Genomic DNA, 21,927 nt, shown 5'->3' with positions numbered 1-21,927 from the left:
TTTAGGCGATTATTCATTAACTTTTATTTCAACTGATAAAACGAAGCAAAAATAGTAATCATGTTATGATATTAAATTGTAGCTCAAACAGTAGGTACCCAGTTTATTGTACTTCACTTTGTACTATCACTTTATTTTGTAAATCCAAAGTAGTGTTGGTTGCGTTTCTGAGAGACAAGTATATGTGCACTAAATACTTTATTTAATCCTTGATTTGCCCTTGATTATACATTATTTTAATTATGATGTAGATTTAATTATAAAAATCTCACACAGAAACCAAGAACAAGTTAATCTTATCAACAAACAGTGAATGCAACAAGGTTAAAACTTTAATATCACACATATTTTATCCCATTTAGATTTAAAGCCAACTTACTGCAAACCTTACCACAACTAAAGAAACACTCCTCAAGAAAGACAAAGACAACACTCCGATGAAAAATACCATTTAGAAGTGACTGAATAATGAATGATTTTCAAAATATGGATCATTTTTGATCTCCAGAGTTTTGGCGGTTTCTAGACTGGAATTTTGGGAGCAAATCGTTTGACCAGCAGGGTTACCAGCATGCTGGCTAGGATCAAACTGGCCAGCAGGGCCAGCAGAGGTGTCACCTGGCTTTGGCCACTGTTTAATTGCATCACTGGGTCTGCAAGAGAAGAACCAAAGTTTACATTTACTTTATCCGTGAACTTTATGTGATCAATAAGAGTGCAAGGTGAAGAGACATGAGAGCTTCAATGTACCTCTGCTACCTGGCCTTGAAACAAGCGGTCCAAGTGAGATGGATGAAGTGTCATGGAAGGATATATCCCTCCGAACTCGCCTGTGGTAACCCGGGTAACAGCGCTGAGAGAAAAAAAATGTTTATAGGCTTCTGCAGATTTAACAGTTTTTAAATTTATTAGGTAAGAATGAAAACCAATAAGAATTTAAAACAGTGGTACGTACAGCTGTGCAATTGTTGTGTCTCAAAAGACACAGGTGGACATTGCAGTGAAGGTAAATGGATGAATAGTTGGTAAAAGTAAACATCCTGAAGGAGAATCGGGCCTCAGTAGAGATGCCGTTCTGAATCAGCTCTACCGTTCCATCGGCTTCATTGGGACACCTGGAAGACAGGCAGACGTTTAAATATCCCACATTATAAAGCAAAGCAGCAGAATTCATTATGAGGAAGAATTGGTGGAGAAAAACCGAGGAGAGGTCTGTCTGGGTCTGATTCTTTCAAGTTTTTAATAAAGTATACTAAGACAAGGTGACACTGCAAACGTGCTCTTACTCTGCAGTAATAAGATCCCAGCGGACGGGGTAATTTGGCATGTTGACTGGTGTGGCCCAGCAGGAGTCCAAAATAGTGGAGATCTGGCTTTGATCCACTCCTTCTGTTCTCACCGCCACATATAACCTCTGATCTATTTCCATTTGTATGTTTGTGTCACTCCTGAATGGGAAGCGGAAGCCAGGGTCCTGGAAGGGGATCATTCTCATGCTGTACTGTCCTTGACCGGTCGCAATCTTCTTCCTAATGATGCTACAAAAAACATAATAATACTACAAATGAGTTCATTATTAAATGATGAACATTATTAACATGCATGAACATCAAAAAGTGTAATGTTAATGTGCGGCAAAAATGACGTTCTCATTTTCATGTTTTTATTTTGTCTTATTGTCAGTATTGTGATCTTAAAGCACTATCTTCTATCAAAATAAGTTCCCAAAAGATGCCTGAAGTGCACATTTAATTACATAAAACACTGGAATATGTAAAAATCTAATCTAAGTATTGTATATAATGCATAGGAGATGTATTGTTACCTTTCTACAGGATTGATGCCCACGGCCATAGACAGGGCCTGATTCAGGGGGTATTCGCAGCAGAAACGCAGATTGATGCTCCTCTGGCGGCTGATAAGACTTCCATGAGGATCCACAAAACCCTGGACGATGTTCTCATACATGAAATGTGTTCCGTTGCTCTAAAATTAAAAAAACAAAACATTACAAATTGAATATGATGTCATTTATAATATAAATGACAAAACATGACATGTACAGTATAATAACAGTGACTATCCATAATATTTTGGTTTTATAACTGTACCCTGAGTGCTGTCCCACACAGATGGTTGTCATTGTCAAAGTGGAAAACCAGTCGACCATACTCAAGAGTCCCATTGCAGGATTCATCTCGGAGATGGAGGGCATCAGAGTGAAAGCCAGCCTCAAATAGCTGACAACGGGACACGGACATGGTGCCTGAACTACTGGCACAAGTGATGGTTGAGTCTGTTAATATAAGTTTAAAAAGAAGAATAAGAAAACAAATAACTAACAAATCCCATTTTTCTTGTACAAACTGCACTGCAGTACCATTGCCAATGACCCAAAAATAAAACAAGGTTTAAATAGGAGCTTCCTTCACCATAGCTTTCACTGTTGCCTCGGTCATGGTGTTCATCACAGAAGCAGCCATAGACACCGTCCTTCTTACCACACCACTCGTACTCTGTGCAGTCCAGCTGTTCACATGGGTCTGACTCCTCTGCAGAAGAAGAGTGACAGGAGTACAATAAAACAAAGCCAATCTTTCAAGAAAAACCTGTTAAGCTCTATCAAAAGACATCAAAAAGACATCACTTAATTATCCAGCACAAACTTACCACACAGTAAACCAGAGCGCCAGTCAGGGATGTCTAGCCCTAGAACAGAGCAGGTTTTCTCATAGGCTGAGACAGCAGAACACAGCATGCCATTGGCTGGAGTGTAGAGGCAGAGGTCATAGACACAGGAAGTGAAAAATGGCTCGGGGTCAGAGTGCAGGTGACAGGCTCTGAATGGTCCGGTGGTGTTGGTGATGACACTGCAGAGTTGGGAGTATTCTTCTCTAAAGGTGCAGTCATTCAGTCCATCACCACTTCTTTGATCAGTAGACCCACATCTGGAAAAGACATTATATGTTTAACACTTTGGGAAATTTTGTGTACTTTGGTAAAATGTCCTGTACATCTACACTCCCAATTCACACTCAACACAACGGTACATTTATTATTTTTACTGGGATGTAATATATATGCTGTTGTCCTTAAATGTCCATAAAATCTTCTCATTCAAAGCAAGACATTATGTTATATGAGTTGATGAAGGTCAACAAGACTCTATTTTTGGAATATCCTAAAGAAGTTCCAAACAGCTCACCCTGGTTGGCTTCTTGTTGACTTCCAGCTCTGTCCAAAGTCATTGTCATTTTGTGCCAGTGTGCCATTGGGTGAGACTTTGTCATCCCCAGAGTCGCCATTGAAGTTTCCACACATACCTGTGACTCTGTTTTGACGGTTTTGGGCGATTCTTACCAACAAAGTACTCTGGCCATCAAACTGGACCGCCAGGTCAAGTGCATCGACAACTATGTAGCTGCCTTCCCTTACCACCTGAGCTAAAGTTCTTGCAGAGGTGGGAAGAGACACTTCTCCACTATTTACCTAGAAGAACAAGCGTTATGAGAGACATGCAAAGTACCTGCTGTGAAGGTGTTCATATGAGCGAAACATAGAAAGCTTAGTATTTACCGTTACTCTTTTATTGGGTCCGATCCTGATGTGCACACTTTCTGGATGATTTGAGAGGTATATGTCCACTGCAGACACAAATGACACACGGTTGTTTCCACGGTGATTGTTGGTGGCTATCACCTGAAACTGGGTTTCATTGGTGCCATGGTTTGTGCTCTCAGCGATGATGTAGGAGCAAGTTCCCTGGAAATGAGCCACTGCTCCATCAAAGGTGATGTAGTGTGGATCCCCCCACACTGTGCAGGTGGACATGGCATCGTAACAGCCCAGCTGGCCGTCTCTGATGGAGCACTGTTGTGCAGGAGTGCAAGACGAGGCAGAACATCGCAGGTCATTTGGAGCGTGACATTCACATCTCTGTGAGCAACCGTCTGTCCAGAAGGACTCGCCAGCCTGTGTGAGAGAATGTAACAAAAAGAGGAAGAATAACCGCAGTTTATAGTAAAGCCTACCATGTATTTACTGTTGCCAAGCTGTCATTGTTAATAATCTGCTCAACTCATTTATGCAATTAAAACCTTTAAACTATATCCCTCTTTTATATAGCTCTATGGTTCTTTGTAGAACTTACATTATAGTAGAATCCATTATACTGGCAGCCACAGCGTTCCACTGGGACACAACTGGTTCCACTCCTGCGGTAGCCTTCGTCACAGAAACATCCCTCAGAGCAAGCCCGTTCACAGGTGGTATCATTACTGCTGGCACAGGTGTGGCCACAGTCAGTACCACACAGCTCATAATGGCTGTTGGCTGGACAGTCCAGTGCTAAAAAATCAAGAAAGCAAAAGATGGATGTCAGGTGGTTAAAAAAAACAGTCATGAAACTTAGACACCATATTTCAACACACTTACAAAAACAACAACAAAAAAGAAGCATTTTATTTTCTTGTGCTTGATACTATATCAGCAACACAATGGCAGGTTCACTCACCGCAGGTGGTATTTTGTCTCCAAGGGTAGATTCGAACATTAGCAGACTGACAGGCTCTAACATATGTTTCAAGAGCCCTGCAAAGGAGGTCATGACCTCGATTTCCTGCCACACACACGTCAAACACACAGTCGTTGAAATATGGTGCACGGTCCACCTTATCATGGCAGAAACTGAAGGGGCCATCAGCTGCCTGGATCACCTCACATTGATCTCTAGCGGGCTGTTCATTGGGACATCTCGGACATGATGAGCCGCATCCATCACTGCAGGTGTAGTTTCCCGGGACCTTCCAGGCTCTCCCAAACTCATCTGGAGATGCGACTGTTATTCCAGATGGGGTGTAGAAGTCATCATTTGAATTTCCATTGAAGTTTCCACAAAGTCCACATGTTTTTCCCCTTTTGATGAGAACAGTAAGATAAAACAGATTCATTGGTTTTACTGTGGGGAGGATTATCAATCTTATGGGACACCCCAAAAGACCATTCTGAGCCAAATAAAATCCTGTACATTCGAATTATGTTATAAAAGTGTGGTAGTGCACAACTATGAACACTTTTAAAGGTGTGAGTGTGTGAGTAATTGCAACACCAGCTGATTTTGAGCGAAGATGAATGGCAGATACCTGTAATTTGGAGGCACAGTGATAGAAACTGTACTCCATCCATCGTATATGACGCTTAAGCCAAAATCAGTGCGGACAATTGTTCGAGATCCACTGGCAAAGATAGATACTTGACTTCCATTCAAGAGAATTGGTACATTCTGTGTTATTCCATTTACCTGGGACATTGGAAGAACAATTTAGGAAAGCCAAAAATATTTAATTTTATTCATATGCCCTTTATCCGTAGTCATATGTCAGCACTAAACAAATGTAATAGCAGCACAATGACCAACAGCAATTATTTACCAAGGGTCTCTCACATTTGGTTATTTTTTATTACTGTCCCTACAAGTGTAAGTGATAGCTCATTGTTAAAAATAAACTCAGTGAGGCTCTCTAGTGAAGAAATTGAAGTTTCCAGACTACTTTCTCTTTAACATTCCTTTACAGCAATTTTTTGTTGTCCATTTTCTAACAATACTTTGCAGTTAAGTGGAGATCTCTCTCATGGTAGGTTCATCTGCAACTGTCTGTGGCTTTAAATTTTTCTTTTTAAAATGTAAAATATGAGTAATTGTTCAGAAACAGTTCCGCTCACCTCTACCATACCCCTGTTGTATCTTGACATGTGCACATGATAGCCCCACACATTCACGAAAACTTCTGCTGTGACTGAAACTGGCAACCCATTCAATGCCTCATTCTTAGCTTCCACAGAAAACTGATTCAGCTCATCAGTGGCATTACAAAGGGTCACCAGAACATAGCGACATGTTCCTTGGAAGTCATAGGCCTTACGATCAAAGGTGAAATAGTGAGGGTCTCCAGAGGCAGAGCAGGTGCCATGAGGGTTGGGATGGCAGCCAAACCCGCCCTCCACCACACGGCAGGACTCCTGGGGCCCACAGGAGTTGGGAGTACAGTGGACGTTCCCTGTATTTCCGTTACAGGTACACAAGCTCTGACATTGTTCACCATCCCAGAACTGCTCACCACTTTCGCGATAGCGTCCTTGATGATAGCATCCACAAGATGTTGGTGGAACACACTGGTCACCATTGAGGATAAAACCACTGTTACACTGACAGCCTTCCTGGCACACACTATCACAGGTGAAGGGGAAAGAGAGGCTGGGGCAAGCAGAAGGACAAGAGGTTCCACAGAGTTCATAATGGCTGTTTGATGGGCAGGTTAGTGCTGGAGAAGAACAAACAGGTTAACATATGAAAGCATTTTTAAACATTTGGAGATCGTGGCTAGAATTAATTCAAAAACAGTTGAATGCTTACCACAGCCAGTTGCATTTCTCCATTGTCCTAAGGCAACACCCTTCTGTTGACACATTAGTGCATAATCTCGTAGGACGTCACACAGAGTTGATGCTGGATTGTTAGAGCCCCCCATGATCTCCACACATACATCCACCTGCTGCCTTGGGTCAACCACAGACCAACAGGGTACAAATGGCCCATCTGGTGATCTGAGAATGCCACAGTACTGACTAGAATTAAAATCGGTCCTAGGATCATGACCTCTGCTTTCCACACAGTGAGCAGCCAGAGAGCCAACTCGCCAGCTGTCTCCAAAGTCCTGAGAACTGTTGACCAGGACACCGTTGGGTGTGCGGAAGTCATCATGCGGACGACCATTGTAGTTACCACAGAGTCCACCCAGTGAACCGCTGTAGACACCAGGAGCAGTGACACGGACAAAGTGAGGCCAGACTGTCTGCACAGTTACACCAAAGGAGGTGCGAATGATGACACTGCGCAGGTTGCTGTAGAAAATTTGGATTCCATTGGACCCAGCACTGAAAGGCAGCCTGATCACCTGACCAGCCACCTAAAAGGCATTAAAATAGTCAGTCATAATAATTATAATAACACTTTTAAGTAAAGACCATTTTGTTAATGATGTTTCCATCTGTCATTTCCCAATAAGTCCTAAGCTTGGTACTTATTGTAGAATGTAGTAGATAATATTTTTTTTTACCAAACAACCAGTTTGGAGCTATTATATTAGATCATTTTTATTTGTAACAATTTCCAGATTGACTCTTAGAGCTAACTGGTCTTCTTTAATGCAGCTCCAAAACTCTGCAACAGTCTTTTCTGTCTATCTTACATCCTGACTGTTTTAATTTATTATGCTTTAAAGTGCCAATTGTTTCAAATGCTTCAATATACACCACTATAATCAACATCTGTTGTATTTACTATACTGTCGTACTATAAAAATGTCATACTATAATGATCATATGGCAGCCTGTGATGTGATGGTCTGTTTAAATGAAGGAGTATATCAGTAGGACAAATTGATAGTTAGTTAAATAACATTATACTAAATTAAAAAGTAAAAGTGAATATAAAATGAATAATTTTGGTACACTATAAAGGAATTCATTCTTATAGGGGAAAAAAGCAACTCAAAGCTAAGTGACAGTATTTAAAGGTAACCTTTCCTATTTCAGATTTTCTGGTGTAATATTCTGCTTACAATGAAAACAACAATGTAGAATAATGTCCGCATAAGTACAGAGTGATCTCTACTTAATGATTCCCTATTATTAGTAGCTTATCTGCTTGTGTCAACTTTTTTTTGTGTCTTTCATTATGACACATTAATCTACAATGACTTTCAATTGTATTTCTGTCATTTACCTGAACTTTGCCGTTTATTTCCATCTCAATTGAGACCTGTGTCCCCTCTGCCTCAAACTTTAGCACATTGGAAAAGCCTTGCTGGTTTCTTGGCACTTTTTCTGCTGTCACCGTGAAGTTTGGGTGACTGGACAGTCCCATAACTTTGGCAAGTGTCAATTGACACGCCCCAGGATATTGGTATGTCAGTCCATCAAATGTCTGATATGACCCTGGGCCTCTGATCCAGCATGTTTCATAGCTATTTGGTCTGCATCCTCTTTCTCCATCCTCCACCCTGCATGATTCAAATGGCCCACAACCATGAGAGTTGCAAGTCATGGAGCCATAACTGCAGCTACAACGTCTCCCACAGTTTTCATCTAGTATTACAGTTTGTCCAGAGCGGTAGTAACGGCCCTCAAAGCTGCAGCCACACTCGGCATGAGGGACGCAGACCCCACCACTGAGGATGTAGCCTGAATCACAGATGCAGCTTTCTTGCACAGGGAGAGGACAGTTGTGGGTGGAGTTGGGATTGAGACAAGTAGCTGGACATCCTGTGCCTTCAGACTCAAAGTGGCTGTTGACTGGGCATGGGATTTCTAGAAAGAAGAGGAAAAATTAGATTTTAGCATCTGTGGCATTTTAATAAAATTATATTTTGAAATAATTTTTAAAAATTTGTTAATATACCACAAAAGCCGGTTCTCCTCCAGCTTTGCAGCCGAATATTATTTTGTTGACACTGACTTGCATACACACTTAGGGCTTGACAGAGAATAGGTTGGTACCCTCCTCCTACACACAGATCATACAGACAACTGTCCGCAAAGGACTGTGGAGGAAGTTGCTGATGGCAAGCAGCAAAAGGTCCAGAACTACTGCTGAGGATACCACAGTGGTCAGTGTTGCTGTACAATGCTGTCTGTTGTGCAGTGCAGCCAGCACAGGCCAGACCTCCACACTGTGCCTCACAACCAGGCTCATCATCCCCTGATGCTCTCCAGCTGTTAGCAAAAACCACATCAGAGCTCACAAGCTGGCCCTGGCGTGTGCGAAAGTCATCTTGAGGTTGATTGTTGAAGTTTCCACAAAGACCGCATGTTGTATTCTGATAAGTGTAGGTCAAGCTGATCTGGACATAATGATTTGTGTCATAAGACACCACTAAACCAAAGTCAGTGCTGACGACCACAGAAAAACCTGACTCATAAACCTGCACGGTGCCATTGCTAAGGGAGAATGGAGTGGATGCAAAGTTCCCATTAACCTGTAAAAACACCAGCATACAGAAAGAGTAAAACACACATGTCACAAACACATATCACCGTAAGTTTAAACTTGATTCTTATTCCATACCTTTGCCTGACCACGACGTCCTTTGACAAGCTCAATTGTGTCATTGTAGACATGCACTTTCACCAGTCGTGTCCAAGAGACTCGAGTACTGCCTCTGTGCTCATTTTTGCCTTCTACTCTGTAGTAGGGCAGTCCACTATTACATTGCTCAGAGAGAACATAGGTGCAAGTGCCCTGAAAGTGGAACACTCGGTTATCAAAGGTGTAGTAATGGGGATCACCACTTATGGTGCAAGTGCGTCTCTGCACTGTCTGGCAAGAAAACTGGAAGGAAGTTTGCTGGCAGATCTGTGAAAAGGAGCACGGCTGGTTGCGGCACTGCAGGCCTGCTGAGGTGCATGTGCACTTCTGTGCACAGGTCCTGTCACTCCAGAAGGAATCACCAAGCTGCACTGGTAAACCTTTGAAACAATAGAAAAATGAATACTTTACATTTTTTTACTTCAACTTGAAGAGATTCTTACTACTCAAACAGTGTTCATTTTTAAATTTTAGGATTCATTTTTGTTTATTGTTTTCACAGAGTGAAGATCAAAAAATGAAGGGCTAGAGAGGAGGATTGTCATTTAATATAATAACATTCTTCTCATAGAATTCTCGTAGAATTTTGATCAGCTGGCTATGATGATCGTTCTCTAGTTCAGATCTTACTGTTGAAAGTACAGCCTCTTGATCCATGGTCTGTCCTGAAGGCCCAGCGACCGGGCACATGGACATTGCTGCTGAGACGGAAATTTGAGAACTGTCCTGTTGCGTTTCCTGAGAATGATCCAGGGATGGAAAAATGGTGAACAGAATTGACTGTGTCATATCCAGCCTGAAAATGACATGTCACACTGTTAAAAATAATTGCATGGTTATTTTGTATTTACATATCCCTGCATTTAACTTAAAGTAAGAGATGGCCACAAAAACTAAAAATATATGTTTTTACTATATTATATTTTAAATGGTACCAACCTGTATAGAATATGCTGTGTAGGCTATTTGCCCATAGTTCATCAACACAAATGAGTACTGGCCACCCGATATCAGGACAGCTTGGACTGTTGTTTGCTGAAAACAAGCAACTTCTTGTTTTTAAAGTATATATATTCATAGGTATTATAACCCTATGCTTCATATTGATTGCATAATTTAGTAAGAGGTGACTTACTGTTCCACTCGTTGGAAAATAGGCAACCTGATACCAAGTTGCAACAAAGACCCAGTTTGCATTAAAATTGAGTCCTGGAAAGTATTGATTAATGTCCTGTGTAGCTTGCTGGAGAACACTGCCGCTGGTGTATTGGTTGTAGTAGATCTGACCATTTCCTCTGTTGTCTAAATCTGTCCAGAATGGAGCGATGATGTCTCTGGATCCATACATTGGAAACAGTTGCGGGGTGTAGCTAGACCATGATGCATCAAAGGTCAGATGCCCATTGTGGTTTACCTAGAAAATAAAAACATTCTTGTAAGTCAAAACCAGTATAAATTAGGTATCAACTGTAGGCACTTCAGACACAGGTGTTGATCACTTGTTATTAAAATGGTGGATCTGATATCACTGTGTTGGTCTTGTTCCTGCATCATCATAGTAATTATGGTCCAGGATCAATATTACAACTGACCAGTCACGTTGTTGTAATATTATGTCTTTGTAAGGAAATGTAAGGATGTGTATGTAATGTAAGGAAAAACATTTTAATAAATACATTGTCAGGGTTAAGCTTGCTGTTGGCCAAATTTATGTTACTTGCTGATTTGCAAGTGATAGTTTTTAATAGCATTAGCCAGATTCTTGACTAATGCGAACTCAATTTTCAGACATGCTCATGATCAGTTGCGATGTTGGCCCTGGACGAGCATTATTATGATGATATAGGAACAGCACCAACACAGGGATATCAAATTGTACCATTCAAACCTATACTATACCTGTAGCGTAGTATAAATAAATAGAGGAAACAATAATTACTCACTGATGGGGTAATGAGCCAGATTCACAAATATAAACAAAATACTTTTAATATCAACTTTTAAAAGTTGATATTTAAGTACTCTATACCTAGTTTGCAACTATAAGGATAATGTTAGCTTTGTGCTAGCCATTTCTCATATTTATACTAGTTTAGTTAGCTGGAGATAAAATACCATTGCTCGTTTTCTGACTCATCCATATTCCAGTATAAGAGATTGCTTACTGTTAAAATGCTTTAGTTCAATGCCCAGAACAAACATGAGCTAATTTGGCAAAAACTGGAATTTTACTTATTAGTGACACAGTGCAAACTGTTTGAGCTGATTTTGCCCATAGATTACATGTAAAAGATAAATGGCCACACTGCAAAGCCTTAGCGGATAGTTCTGACCACTACTATCTATGTGTTATAAACCAGCTGATGATAAAGGGGTCTATCTGAGAAAGTAGATCCACCCTAAGATAAACATTACAGATCTGCATTAGGATCTGCTTGTGCCCAGGTGAAGTAAATTTCATCATTAGCTGGTGATCGCAAAGTTCTATGCAGAAGACCAATACCCTGTCAATTTTTTGTGACCACATGAACTCATCAATGTAAACACAATGGTTCACTTAACCAACTTTGTCTCCTACAGACAGAATTCAAAGACGTGTACCAGAAATAATGTCTAATTTTTATCTAAAGAATACTAGGAGTTTTCTTTCTTTCTTTTGTTTAACCTTTATTAGGAGAAAATCGTTTTGCCTAACAATCAGACACCAGCAGCCCATGCTGATATTTGGGGAATCTTTATTCAACTATTAAATATAATAATATTTAATAATATAATTTATAGCAACAAAACTTTCATTATGTATGATGTATTCTGATGTCATTGTGTTGCTAGCAACTGTCTAATAACAGTTTAAAATTATTCATTTCAGATGTTTATGTACCTACAGTACCTTAGAAAAGCATCATTTTCATTTCCCAACAATAACATCTAATTTATATTCACAAAAATTATACATGATGTATCATTCCATGTACTATTTTACAAAGTCAAGAACAATTATTTGGGGCGGGAGTTTGTTTGTTTTTTGCCTGTCCCATTTGGTTCTTTAGACATCAAAATTTCAGTCTGAAGGCCAACAAAGATACCCTACAGATTTACTTTAACAAGTCGATCATCACGGCCCTGCCATAGTGGTCCATTTGATCCATCGTTGTTGTTATTATTTATTTATTTTATTATATTTTTAGTTGTTAAAGATGGGACAGACATGGCTGGGGGATAGGAAAGGGAGGAAGGAAAAGAAAAAAGCTATAGCCCTGCCCCCTAGGGCATGAAGCAGGCATGGAGGAGATCCAGGCCCCAGAGTGCGAGAGCCCAAGGAGGACCATTGGAGGGGCATCCATGTCACCCTCCTTGGAAAAGCTGAGGAGACCCCCAGACAAGGGGTCACCCAGCAGCCACAGAGCAGAAGCCAGAGGGGGCTGCAGTGACGTGCCCGCGGGCTCTGCCGGCAGCCAGCTGTGCCAGAGTGAATCAAGCCGCAGGCCCAGAGGCCTGAGGGCCCCCAACCCCTAAGAAGGACGTGACTGAGCCCCGGGCACCCAGTCCCAGATACCTAGAACCACCAACACACCGACGCCTGGAGGCATCAGCTACCGGCATGGAGTGTGACGAGTGGAGATAGGCCTCCTTCCCAGAGAGGTGGAGTCTAAGTCCCGACTCCCGACCTGACATATAGACTAGAGATGGACCGATCCGATATTACGTATCGGTATCGGTCCGATACTGACCTAAATTACTGGATCGGATATCGGAGAAAAATAAAAAATGTAATCCGATCCATTAAATATCACGAAAGCACCTCACAAAACTTGCAACACGCCGTAACTCACCTCAGAACGTTAGCACGTCGGAGCAGTATGCATCATGTGATAGAGCGGCTGTGGCATGCGGGACCTGTCGGTGGTCTGGATAGCATTTGGAGCTTCGCTAGCAACCCGGCATTTCATCTCCGACAAAGTTATCCCCGAGAGAAGTAAAGCAAGTGTGTAAGTCCATCTCTGAATGTAAAGCATTCCTGCGTTAAGCTTAACAAGCGACTGCCTCTCCTGCTGCTACTTCAATCATGAAACTGCTTAATGATCAGCTGATCGGCATTTCTGTCGCGAGTCCGTCTCTCTTGTTTGTTTTTGGCCCACTTTGCACCAGAAAGAGGAAACCAGCGGCTGAACAACAGCAGCACGTTTAAGCTTGATAAGCTGTTGTTAGAATTTATTTAATATTACTTTCTACACCAGGATCTTTTTCTACGTAGCTGACGCTGGTAACTGTGCAGGGGCGGATCTAGCAAAGTTTAGCCAGGGGGGCCGATAGGGCATTAACAGGGAAAAGGGGGCACAAAGACATACTTTTCTTTCTTATTCTCATTTAAAATTTCTAGCTTTTAATAAGTAATTATCTGACACCCAAAGTTTTAATTTGATGTAAAAGGAATAGAAGTCAATTACTGTATATAGTGACTATTAAGTCTAATATATATACCCTAGTAAGCTATAGTACTTTTTTCCTTTGGGAAGGTACCATCTGTGCAGTCTGCAATTTTGTTGAAGAAAGATGTTGAATCTATTTAATATTTCTTGAAAAATAATTGATTTCTGTGCATTTTTTTTCACACTGCATCAAATTAAGGTTGATTACGTCGATTAAGCATCATGAGGTGGAGCGTGAGGGGTGGTTCCCTATTTTTTATTTATTTATTTTTGTTGTTGCTGGGAGTTGGAACCCTATTAGTTAAGTTGCTTAATATTTACGCTAAGTACTCTTTAAAATACCAGAATAGGGAGGATGGTGTAGGTTTAAGTTTATTAGATTGATCAGTATTGCTGATTTTTTGCATACAGGTATAACAGAATAGCTTTAGTGTAGTTGTTGTTTTAAACTTGAGTATGAACTTATACAAAATGCAGCAAGATATTTTAAAAAACAGTTTTGTTGATTAAAAAACACTATATCGGATTCATATCGGTATCGGCAGATATCCAAATTTATGATATCGGTATCGGACATAAAAAAGTGGTATCGTGCCATCTCTAATATAGACACAGACATACAGGCACACACAGACACAAACATCCATTCCCTCCCTCATGCACACGTACCAATACTCAGCACTCACCTAATGTGAAGACAAACACTAATGGACACTGTACACACAATCACAACCCCCAACCATACTCTATATCCCAGGTCCAGGTGCCCTCGCCCCACAGGGGGAAACCGCACCATCTTGCACAGTTCAAGTCTGAAATTCCAGTGTGTAATTAAAATATTTTAGCATGACAACTGACTAAGAAAAAAATCAACATGAGATTTTTGTGGAGTGAAGTCGAGTACAAGGAAGCAAGGTTAATGTACACTGCAGTCATGTATAATTAACTGTATGCAACAACAAACTCTGACAGCACTTTAATAGTGTCTTTAATAGTGACTAAGAATCGTTAACAATTTGGTAACCTATTGTGATTCATAAAGTAAGCTTTTGGTGGAAAGGAATGACACCCTGCATTAACTTGCTACCTGATGTGGGGATATGCAGAGGTGGCAGAAATACCAAACAGTGTTTGGTCTCCACACGTGGCAAAAGCTGAAAGATGTTCAAAGAGTGACCTGATGCACACATAGGTATATATGCACACATTAACATGTGGGACTCTTACTAAATAGCTGCCTTTGTCAAACTCTGTGAGTTGTCCCCTGGTGGTCATTAGAAAAAACATATATTTAAGGAACATATTGCGAGCATTGACTTCACTTTCAGACCCAAAAGCTACATCCAGCCATCTTTTTTTGCAGTCTACGATAAATCATCACTGCTGTACAGCTACATTTTCCTTGTAAGTAATTATTGGTCCTACATTCCACCACACAGAAGCATTCAACTATTTTTATGTATTTTGGTACTGGATGAAAATGACAAGTCGGCAAGTAATTTTGAAATTGAACATACATTATTACTTTCATAACAGTGAATTTTCTTTTCTTTTTCTTTTTCATTTCATTTTCTTTTTTAAGCATGTACAATTCAGCTCTGTGGTTGTAACTGATTTGTCACTGCATTTAAAATGCAGATGTATAAAACAAAGATGTTTGAGTTTTCCAAAACATAATTTACTTACATAAATCTGATTATACGACTGTCCAAAATACAGGAAAGCACGCTGTAGGACAATAAGAGGAGAACTTCCATCGTCTGAAGCAGTGCTTGTTGTTCCAGATATTGGATAGAGGGTACCTTAAAAGAGTAAAAAAGGGATTTGCCCCATTATGCTGCAGTTTAAACACTGTATCCTACAGATACAGTGTCTTAATAAATACAACCCCAATTCCAAAAAAGTTACTGTCAAAAAGGTAACTAAAAACACATTGAAGTTATTTGCAAAACTCAGAAACTTCAATGTATTTGAAATTAAACACACAAACAGTTTGAACTTAGAACTGTACCATTAAAAAAATATATTGGTTCATTTCAAATTTGATGGCAGCAACAAATCTTATAAAAGCTGTGATTCTAAAAAGGAAAACATGAAGGAACACTTTGCAAATCGTTGTTTAGATTCCAATTCCATTACTTTATTTTGGAATTGGGGTTGTACAGCATGAAGAACCAGAATAAATCCTTTTGAAAGCATTTTGGCCTGTCATAGCAGGAAGAGTAAATCAGAACACAAAAACAGAACACTATAGAACTAAAAAACAACAACCAATAAGGAGGTTGTGGCCTCAGACTGAACTCAGATCAGATTATTCAAAAGCCACCTGATGAGATAACTCTTATATTAAAATAATGTGCAGCTAAAATTATTTTGATGCCAGAGGAAAAAGTTTGGATTACTGTTAGTGTTTTCTGATAGATCTTCAAGAGAATGTTAATAAATTATAGAGAGGTGATCAAAGCTTTCACTTACTTGTTGTCTGAGGACTCACATGACCTATCACAATAAGCACGTGTTTGAATACAAATCTTAGAATCCTCACATCGTTAAACAGCAATAATCTAATCAATACAACAACAATAAATCATTAGGCTGATTTTATTTAATACTCACCTATAATCACCAAAAGCAGCAAAAACAATAGGGTTTGACCCGCCATAACTCAAAATCAAACCTGCAGAATGAATATACATAAATAAAAAAGTGGGTATGCAACATGTATATGTACACAATTTGTTAAGTAGCTTATAGAACAGAAGATGTTTTAAATTGTTTAAATGTTGATGTGCACTGAAATACTCTCAGCTAATAATATAGGCATTACTGTGCGATATCAGTGAAATCTAAACATGGTGTAATGGCTATCTTTGTTTCTTCTTGGAGTTCTCTATTTCTCTTATATCTAAAATAAGAGTCTGGATGGACAAGAGGCTGTTTTATGCGTCGGTTTGTGCAACAACGACGGTAAAACCATCGCGTCAATTCAACATTCACTTGTTTTATTTTTCACAAACAAAAGCATCATATCCCTTTCAGGCTTTTCAAAATAAAACATGTAATAACTATAAATGGCGCTAACACATGGCTTTATAAATTTCAGCATACACATAATATAATAGCACATAATAATAATATAAAACAATCCCAGAGAAGTCTGAAAATAATTTTTAGTTTAACCTCCTAAGACCCGAACTCTTCCATGGTGTGCATTTTTAAATTCTCTTTGATATTTGGGCATATTGGGGCCAGATGAATGTAAAAACAAAGAATTACCAGATTTATTTTTTTTTACCTTATTTTTGTTTTCAAGAAAAATAAAAGCCACATAGGAGGATATTCGTTTAAAATTTTGATAGAACAGTAGCAGTATAATGTCCTCATAAGTGGATATCAGGCCCATGCAAAATTGAGTATTTTGGTCTAAATAACCCAAAATGTGATGTCCACATATGTGGACGCCAGGTCCTAGGAGGTTAACCGAAATAACTTAATTACCTTGCCACGTCTTCTTTGGCTCATATACATCTCATGTGAAGCAACAGGACTCCCTGCAGCACTGCTTTTGTACTGCCAGCACTGGCAGAGTTCCAGTAAATGTTCTTTGTCTTACCTCTAATGTGCACGAGACACTCACAAAGAACATTGTTTCCTCATAGCAATGAATCATACTTTTAAACATTCATTATAATAATCTCGAGTTATTGTGCACATTAAAAAAGAAGAAAAGGAGATGTAATAATGTAACAAAGGCCTGAGTAAGGAATTGTGGGACAGTATTTGTTTCAGATAGGCTATTCTTAGACAATTCAAATCTATATCGTTTAATCTGTCAAGTAAAAAAAAAAAAATGCAAACAAAACAAAAAAAAGTTCTGTTTTTTCTTTTTGTTACTTTTTTTTATTGGTGTCAGTAACAAGTTGCGCTTCAAATGCCATCTGGAGGTCTTAAAACTATTGCAGAGACTGGTCTACATAGTTTTGGTTTTGTTTTCTTGGTTTTAAAATACCACATCTTCTATGGGAAATCTGATTTCAACACAATGTCTGAGAACAAAAAAAAAACAACAAAACAACATCAGTCATGCAGAACAGAAAACAAAACAGAAAGGTGTGCCTAACCATAGCACTTACGTCTATGTCAAGGTTGTTAACTAAAACTAAACTAAAACTAGATATGAGCAAACATTTAGTTAACTAAAATAAAAACAAACACTAGACTCCAAAATGTTTGCAAAATAACTGAAATAATACATGGAGTTGAAAACTAACTATAAAAAATATATATAGGGAGAGAGGAAGTTGTATTATTTGTTGCTTTTGTAAAAATTCTATCAAAAGGCTTTCATTGACATGTTTATCGAGACTCTGAATGTCACTACTATCAAAAGGTTCTGTATTTGCATTGTAACATTTTCCTAAATGTTGCCTCTGACATATACCATACATACAGTAATCATTAAAAAGACTAAAACTGATGCTGACAGTAATAACAACTAAAATTAAACATTTTCATACAATAAACGAGTACGTGACCTGACTTGAAAAAATTTCAAAACAGAATTAAAATAAAAACTAATTAGAATATACAAAATTAGAATACCTCTGATCTATGTACATGTAGTTCAGTATTTCCTTTTTCCTCTTTATGAAAGTGTATAACCGACCACTTTTATAACTAATCCCTTTACGGTTTTTTGTTTGTCTTTTTTTATTTTGTTTAGGTTACTGAGTTTATTTAGAATCCTAGAGTGGGTCATAACTCTTAATGCACAAAATTTTAATTACCTGATGCACTTAAAGAACAGGGCAAGCAAGTAGTGAATTAGAAGTGTTTAACATTTGTTTTGTTTTAAATGCTGCTCTAGCTTTGTGCGTGCGTGTGTGTGTGTGTGTGTGTGTGTGTGTGTGTGTGTGTGTGTGTGTGTGTGTGTGTGTGTGTGTGTGTGTGTGTGTGTGTGTGTGTGATTCAAGTATAGTTCAAAAGTTTTGAACTGTACTTGTGGGGACCAGCAGGCACTTGTGGGGTCCAAATGCCAGTCCTCATGAATTTGAAGGACTTTTTGATTGGTTTAGGGTAAGGCTTAACTGATTGAAAAATGTTTGTTTTCTCTTTGATCTCTTTTTATTAGAATAAGCAGTTATAATCATTTTCTTATACATATTGCATATTGTGCTCATGAAAGAGTTGATGCTCAGTCTATTCAAGGTCTTAAGCTTCGTTTGGCGCGTTGTCCCGACGATCTATTGTGTAAGTGACTTGGAGCAATAGAAGGTTAAACCGCATACACGCTTACAAACACAAATGCTTTAAACATAGGCCAGGCCAAGGGCCTGGAAATCATTTAGCTTCCAACTGCATTTGAGCTTGCCTAGCAACAAGTGACAGAAGTAGAGTCAAGAAATTGTAAGTCCCCAGGAATCATAATGGAAGAATGTGATAGAAAGAGGAACATCTCTGTCTGTTTTTATGCTGATATGGTGATGGTGTATATCTTACCCTGGGTGTGTTTAATAAAATGAAAAGTGTTGCTCACACACATAAGGAACATTAAGATTAAGTAAAGGTTAAGTAAAGTTAATATAAAGGATAGAGCCCAGAACATGATATTTTGAACCAACTTTGAATAATTAAGAGAACAATAGATGAACACAGTAGATTATTGAGGTGTAGCAGAGAGAGGCGTTTTGTTTTGTTTCCTGTACAGGAGATTTCAGGACAACAGCGACCGCAAGGGTTGGCGAGAATGAAGCAAGCCCCAGACCGAACAGAACCAACTAGAGGAGGGGGACCCAGAAAAGAAGCACAGAGCACAGAGAACCACATGTGTTGTTTAAGAGACTAAAAGTTCGTTAGACACAGGTTAAATGTGAGCATAAGAGTAATGATGCGAGTGGAAAAAAAAAACATTAATTTCAGTGATGTTACAGGAAATCTAAAGGTCAACATAAAGTCATTCAAAATGTCCATTTGAAAACTATTATTTTGATCTTCTATCAAAACCCAGTATTCGTAATAAAACACACAGGCAGGTCATGTGTTGTAGTTTACCATACAACCATGGTAAAAAGAAAATACAACGTCTTTATATTGTGAAGTTTTATGCATGATCTCAAAGTAACAATAGTTTTAAAAAGACCTGGCCCTTAACAGGTCTTAAAATGAAGTAAATATAACCTTAGATGAACAACAATATATGACATATCACACCGTCTCATTATTTATTTAACAAAACAATATGTCATCATGAGCAGTTGTGCTGTAAAAAATAAAGCATCCTTACTGCTTGCACGTGAGTATGATGGTAATATCAGCCAGCTAATAAAATGCACTTTATTAATTCATTATCAGCAAGTCTATACAAATAGTTTTCATTTGCATGTTACAACAATGAAATGAGCTGCACTTCAGTTTGGGAGGAGAAGGCCATTAAAAAAGTTTATTAATCTACAGAGAAAGAAGAGAAAGATTATTCACAAGTTCAAGACAGCTGCCAAACTTCCCAGGAGTGGGTATCCCAGCAAATTTATCCTAAAAGTCAGGCTTCGCAAAGCTCTGAGAAACTGCAGAAGGTTGTTTGTAAGGGTAGTCAGGAGAAAGCCTCTTCTCTCTACAAAGAACATGGCAACATGGTTTAAATTTGTAGTTGAATCTGAATAAACCACAAGACCTAAACACAAGAGACCAAGATGGAAATATTTGGCTATAATGCGCAATGCCACATTTGGCTAAATCCAAACTCAGCACATCACAGCATGCCTCATCGCGACTGTCAAGCACGATGATGTAGACCATGCCTATTCAACTACGAAGTTAGTTGGGCCAGATTTTCAAACCGAGGAATTTATCTGGGCCAGATATTTTTTTTGAAGCCAGTAAGCAGCAGATCATGATCAGTTTCAAACCCACACAACTGTACTGAAAAACAAGTATTTTTTTTATTCCTTTTCCCCTATAGATCTGGTGGTGACCTCTCACAAATGCACACCAAAAGGTCCATTTAAAAAAAAGGGAGCTATAACTAAACTATTTTTTGCACATTTGAAATAATAATAACAAAAAACATTTTGATAATTCCCTTTCAAATTAAAATAAATATTTCACTGACCACTCACTTTTCCTGCCATGGATGGAGCCCCATCGGTCACAAGTATACAGACACGCTTCATATCCAGACCATTTTCCTCAAAAAGAGCTTAAATCTTCTCAAACATCATTTCGCCAGCTGTGTGTCCCTCTAACGGTAGTAAGCAATCAATTTCCCATCCAAAAAACGGACATATACGCACAACTGTGCATTATCAGTTCTGTCTGTGATCTCCTGCTATAGACATTACATCAGTTTTCTTCAGGTCATCTAACAGCATTTCAAACTCGTCTGACGCCAGAACTTCAATTCTACGAATATTTGAACTGTCCTACAGGGGTACGTTTTTAATAGCAGATGTCACACTCACTTTTCACCGCATCCACCACGGCCAGCATGCAGTATTTCATTGTTTCAGAATCTGTGAAAGGCCTTTTCTTCTTCGCCAAGAAGCAAACACGAAGGGAAGATGCTGCAGCTCTCTCTTGGGCTGTACAGGACCCTCACCATGGTAGTACAACTCCGGTTGTAAGATTATTAAACTCGGTAAAATGAATAAGTATTTGTCAGTCCAGGCAGGGTTAAACCGACAGTTTTCATTGTCAATTTTGCGCTTTTGGAGTGAGAAAGACATGCTGTTGTCGCATCATATATTACGATGATTGTTTAATATGTTTACATCACGGTGCATTGTGGGTTAAATATTGCTAGGCTACTAGGAGTGTTGCATTCACAGTCTACACTACGCTGTAGGAATTTTTAATTTTTAAAAATTAATTAATGAATTCATTTTTTGCGTTTTCTCTGTGTTTCTGCCAATCAAGGCAGGGCCACTTGCAGGTTGCTTCTGGGCCGCATTTGGCCCGCGGGCCGCCATTTGAATAGGCTTGATGTAGACACTTTGCGGTCACTGAATTAACCATAAATTCCTCTGTGTACCACAAAAGTTCCAGAGTAGATCGAGGTGATTTGACAACTGTACTGACTTGTAACAGGATTTTAAAGTATGCATATTTTTTTCTTAATTCTTAATGTTTAATTTTACCTTGGTGTGTAGTGCCCTCGTTCCTGTGGGGTGTCTCAGCATGTTTAAGCTGCGACATCACACAGGAATAAGGTGGCTTACCAAACTGAAACTTGCATTTTGATACAACTAGATGGTAAATGGCCTGTATTTATATAGCGCTTTACTAGTCCTTAAGGACCCCAAAGCGCTTTACATATCCAGTCATCCAACTACACACATATAGAGTCTCGTAAATTAA

General features: G+C 39.1%; 1 protein-coding gene across 1 annotated transcript; it reads right to left on the bottom strand.

The window, feature by feature from the left end:
- Positions 1-294: 294 nt before the first annotated feature.
- On the bottom strand, positions 295-16,237 carry LOC146663572 (alpha-tectorin-like). The gene is made up of 24 exons (XM_085416412.1): positions 16,192-16,237; positions 16,051-16,074; positions 15,262-15,377; positions 10,281-10,559; positions 10,085-10,180; positions 9,776-9,941; positions 9,125-9,525; positions 8,459-9,035; positions 7,784-8,367; positions 6,413-6,965; positions 5,722-6,320; positions 5,142-5,299; positions 4,514-4,914; positions 4,151-4,347; positions 3,577-3,972; positions 3,206-3,489; positions 2,671-2,948; positions 2,433-2,552; positions 2,112-2,296; positions 1,826-1,986; positions 1,287-1,538; positions 956-1,115; positions 751-853; positions 295-653 (listed from the first exon to the last, which is right to left on the bottom strand). Exons 1-24 carry the CDS (start codon positions 16,235-16,237, stop codon positions 523-525), a joined length of 6,267 nt encoding a protein of 2,088 aa, XP_085272538.1. The 3' UTR covers positions 295-522.
- Positions 16,238-21,927: the final 5,690 nt, after the last annotated feature.

The sequence above is a fragment of the Rhamphochromis longiceps genome, linkage group LG8 (assembly GCF_057381845.1).
Source record: "Rhamphochromis longiceps isolate RC_006_pf linkage group LG8, R_longiceps_female_GT1.1, whole genome shotgun sequence".
Taxonomy (NCBI): domain Eukaryota; kingdom Metazoa; phylum Chordata; class Actinopteri; order Cichliformes; family Cichlidae; genus Rhamphochromis; species Rhamphochromis longiceps.
This window is presented reverse-complemented; position numbering and strand designations above follow the sequence as displayed.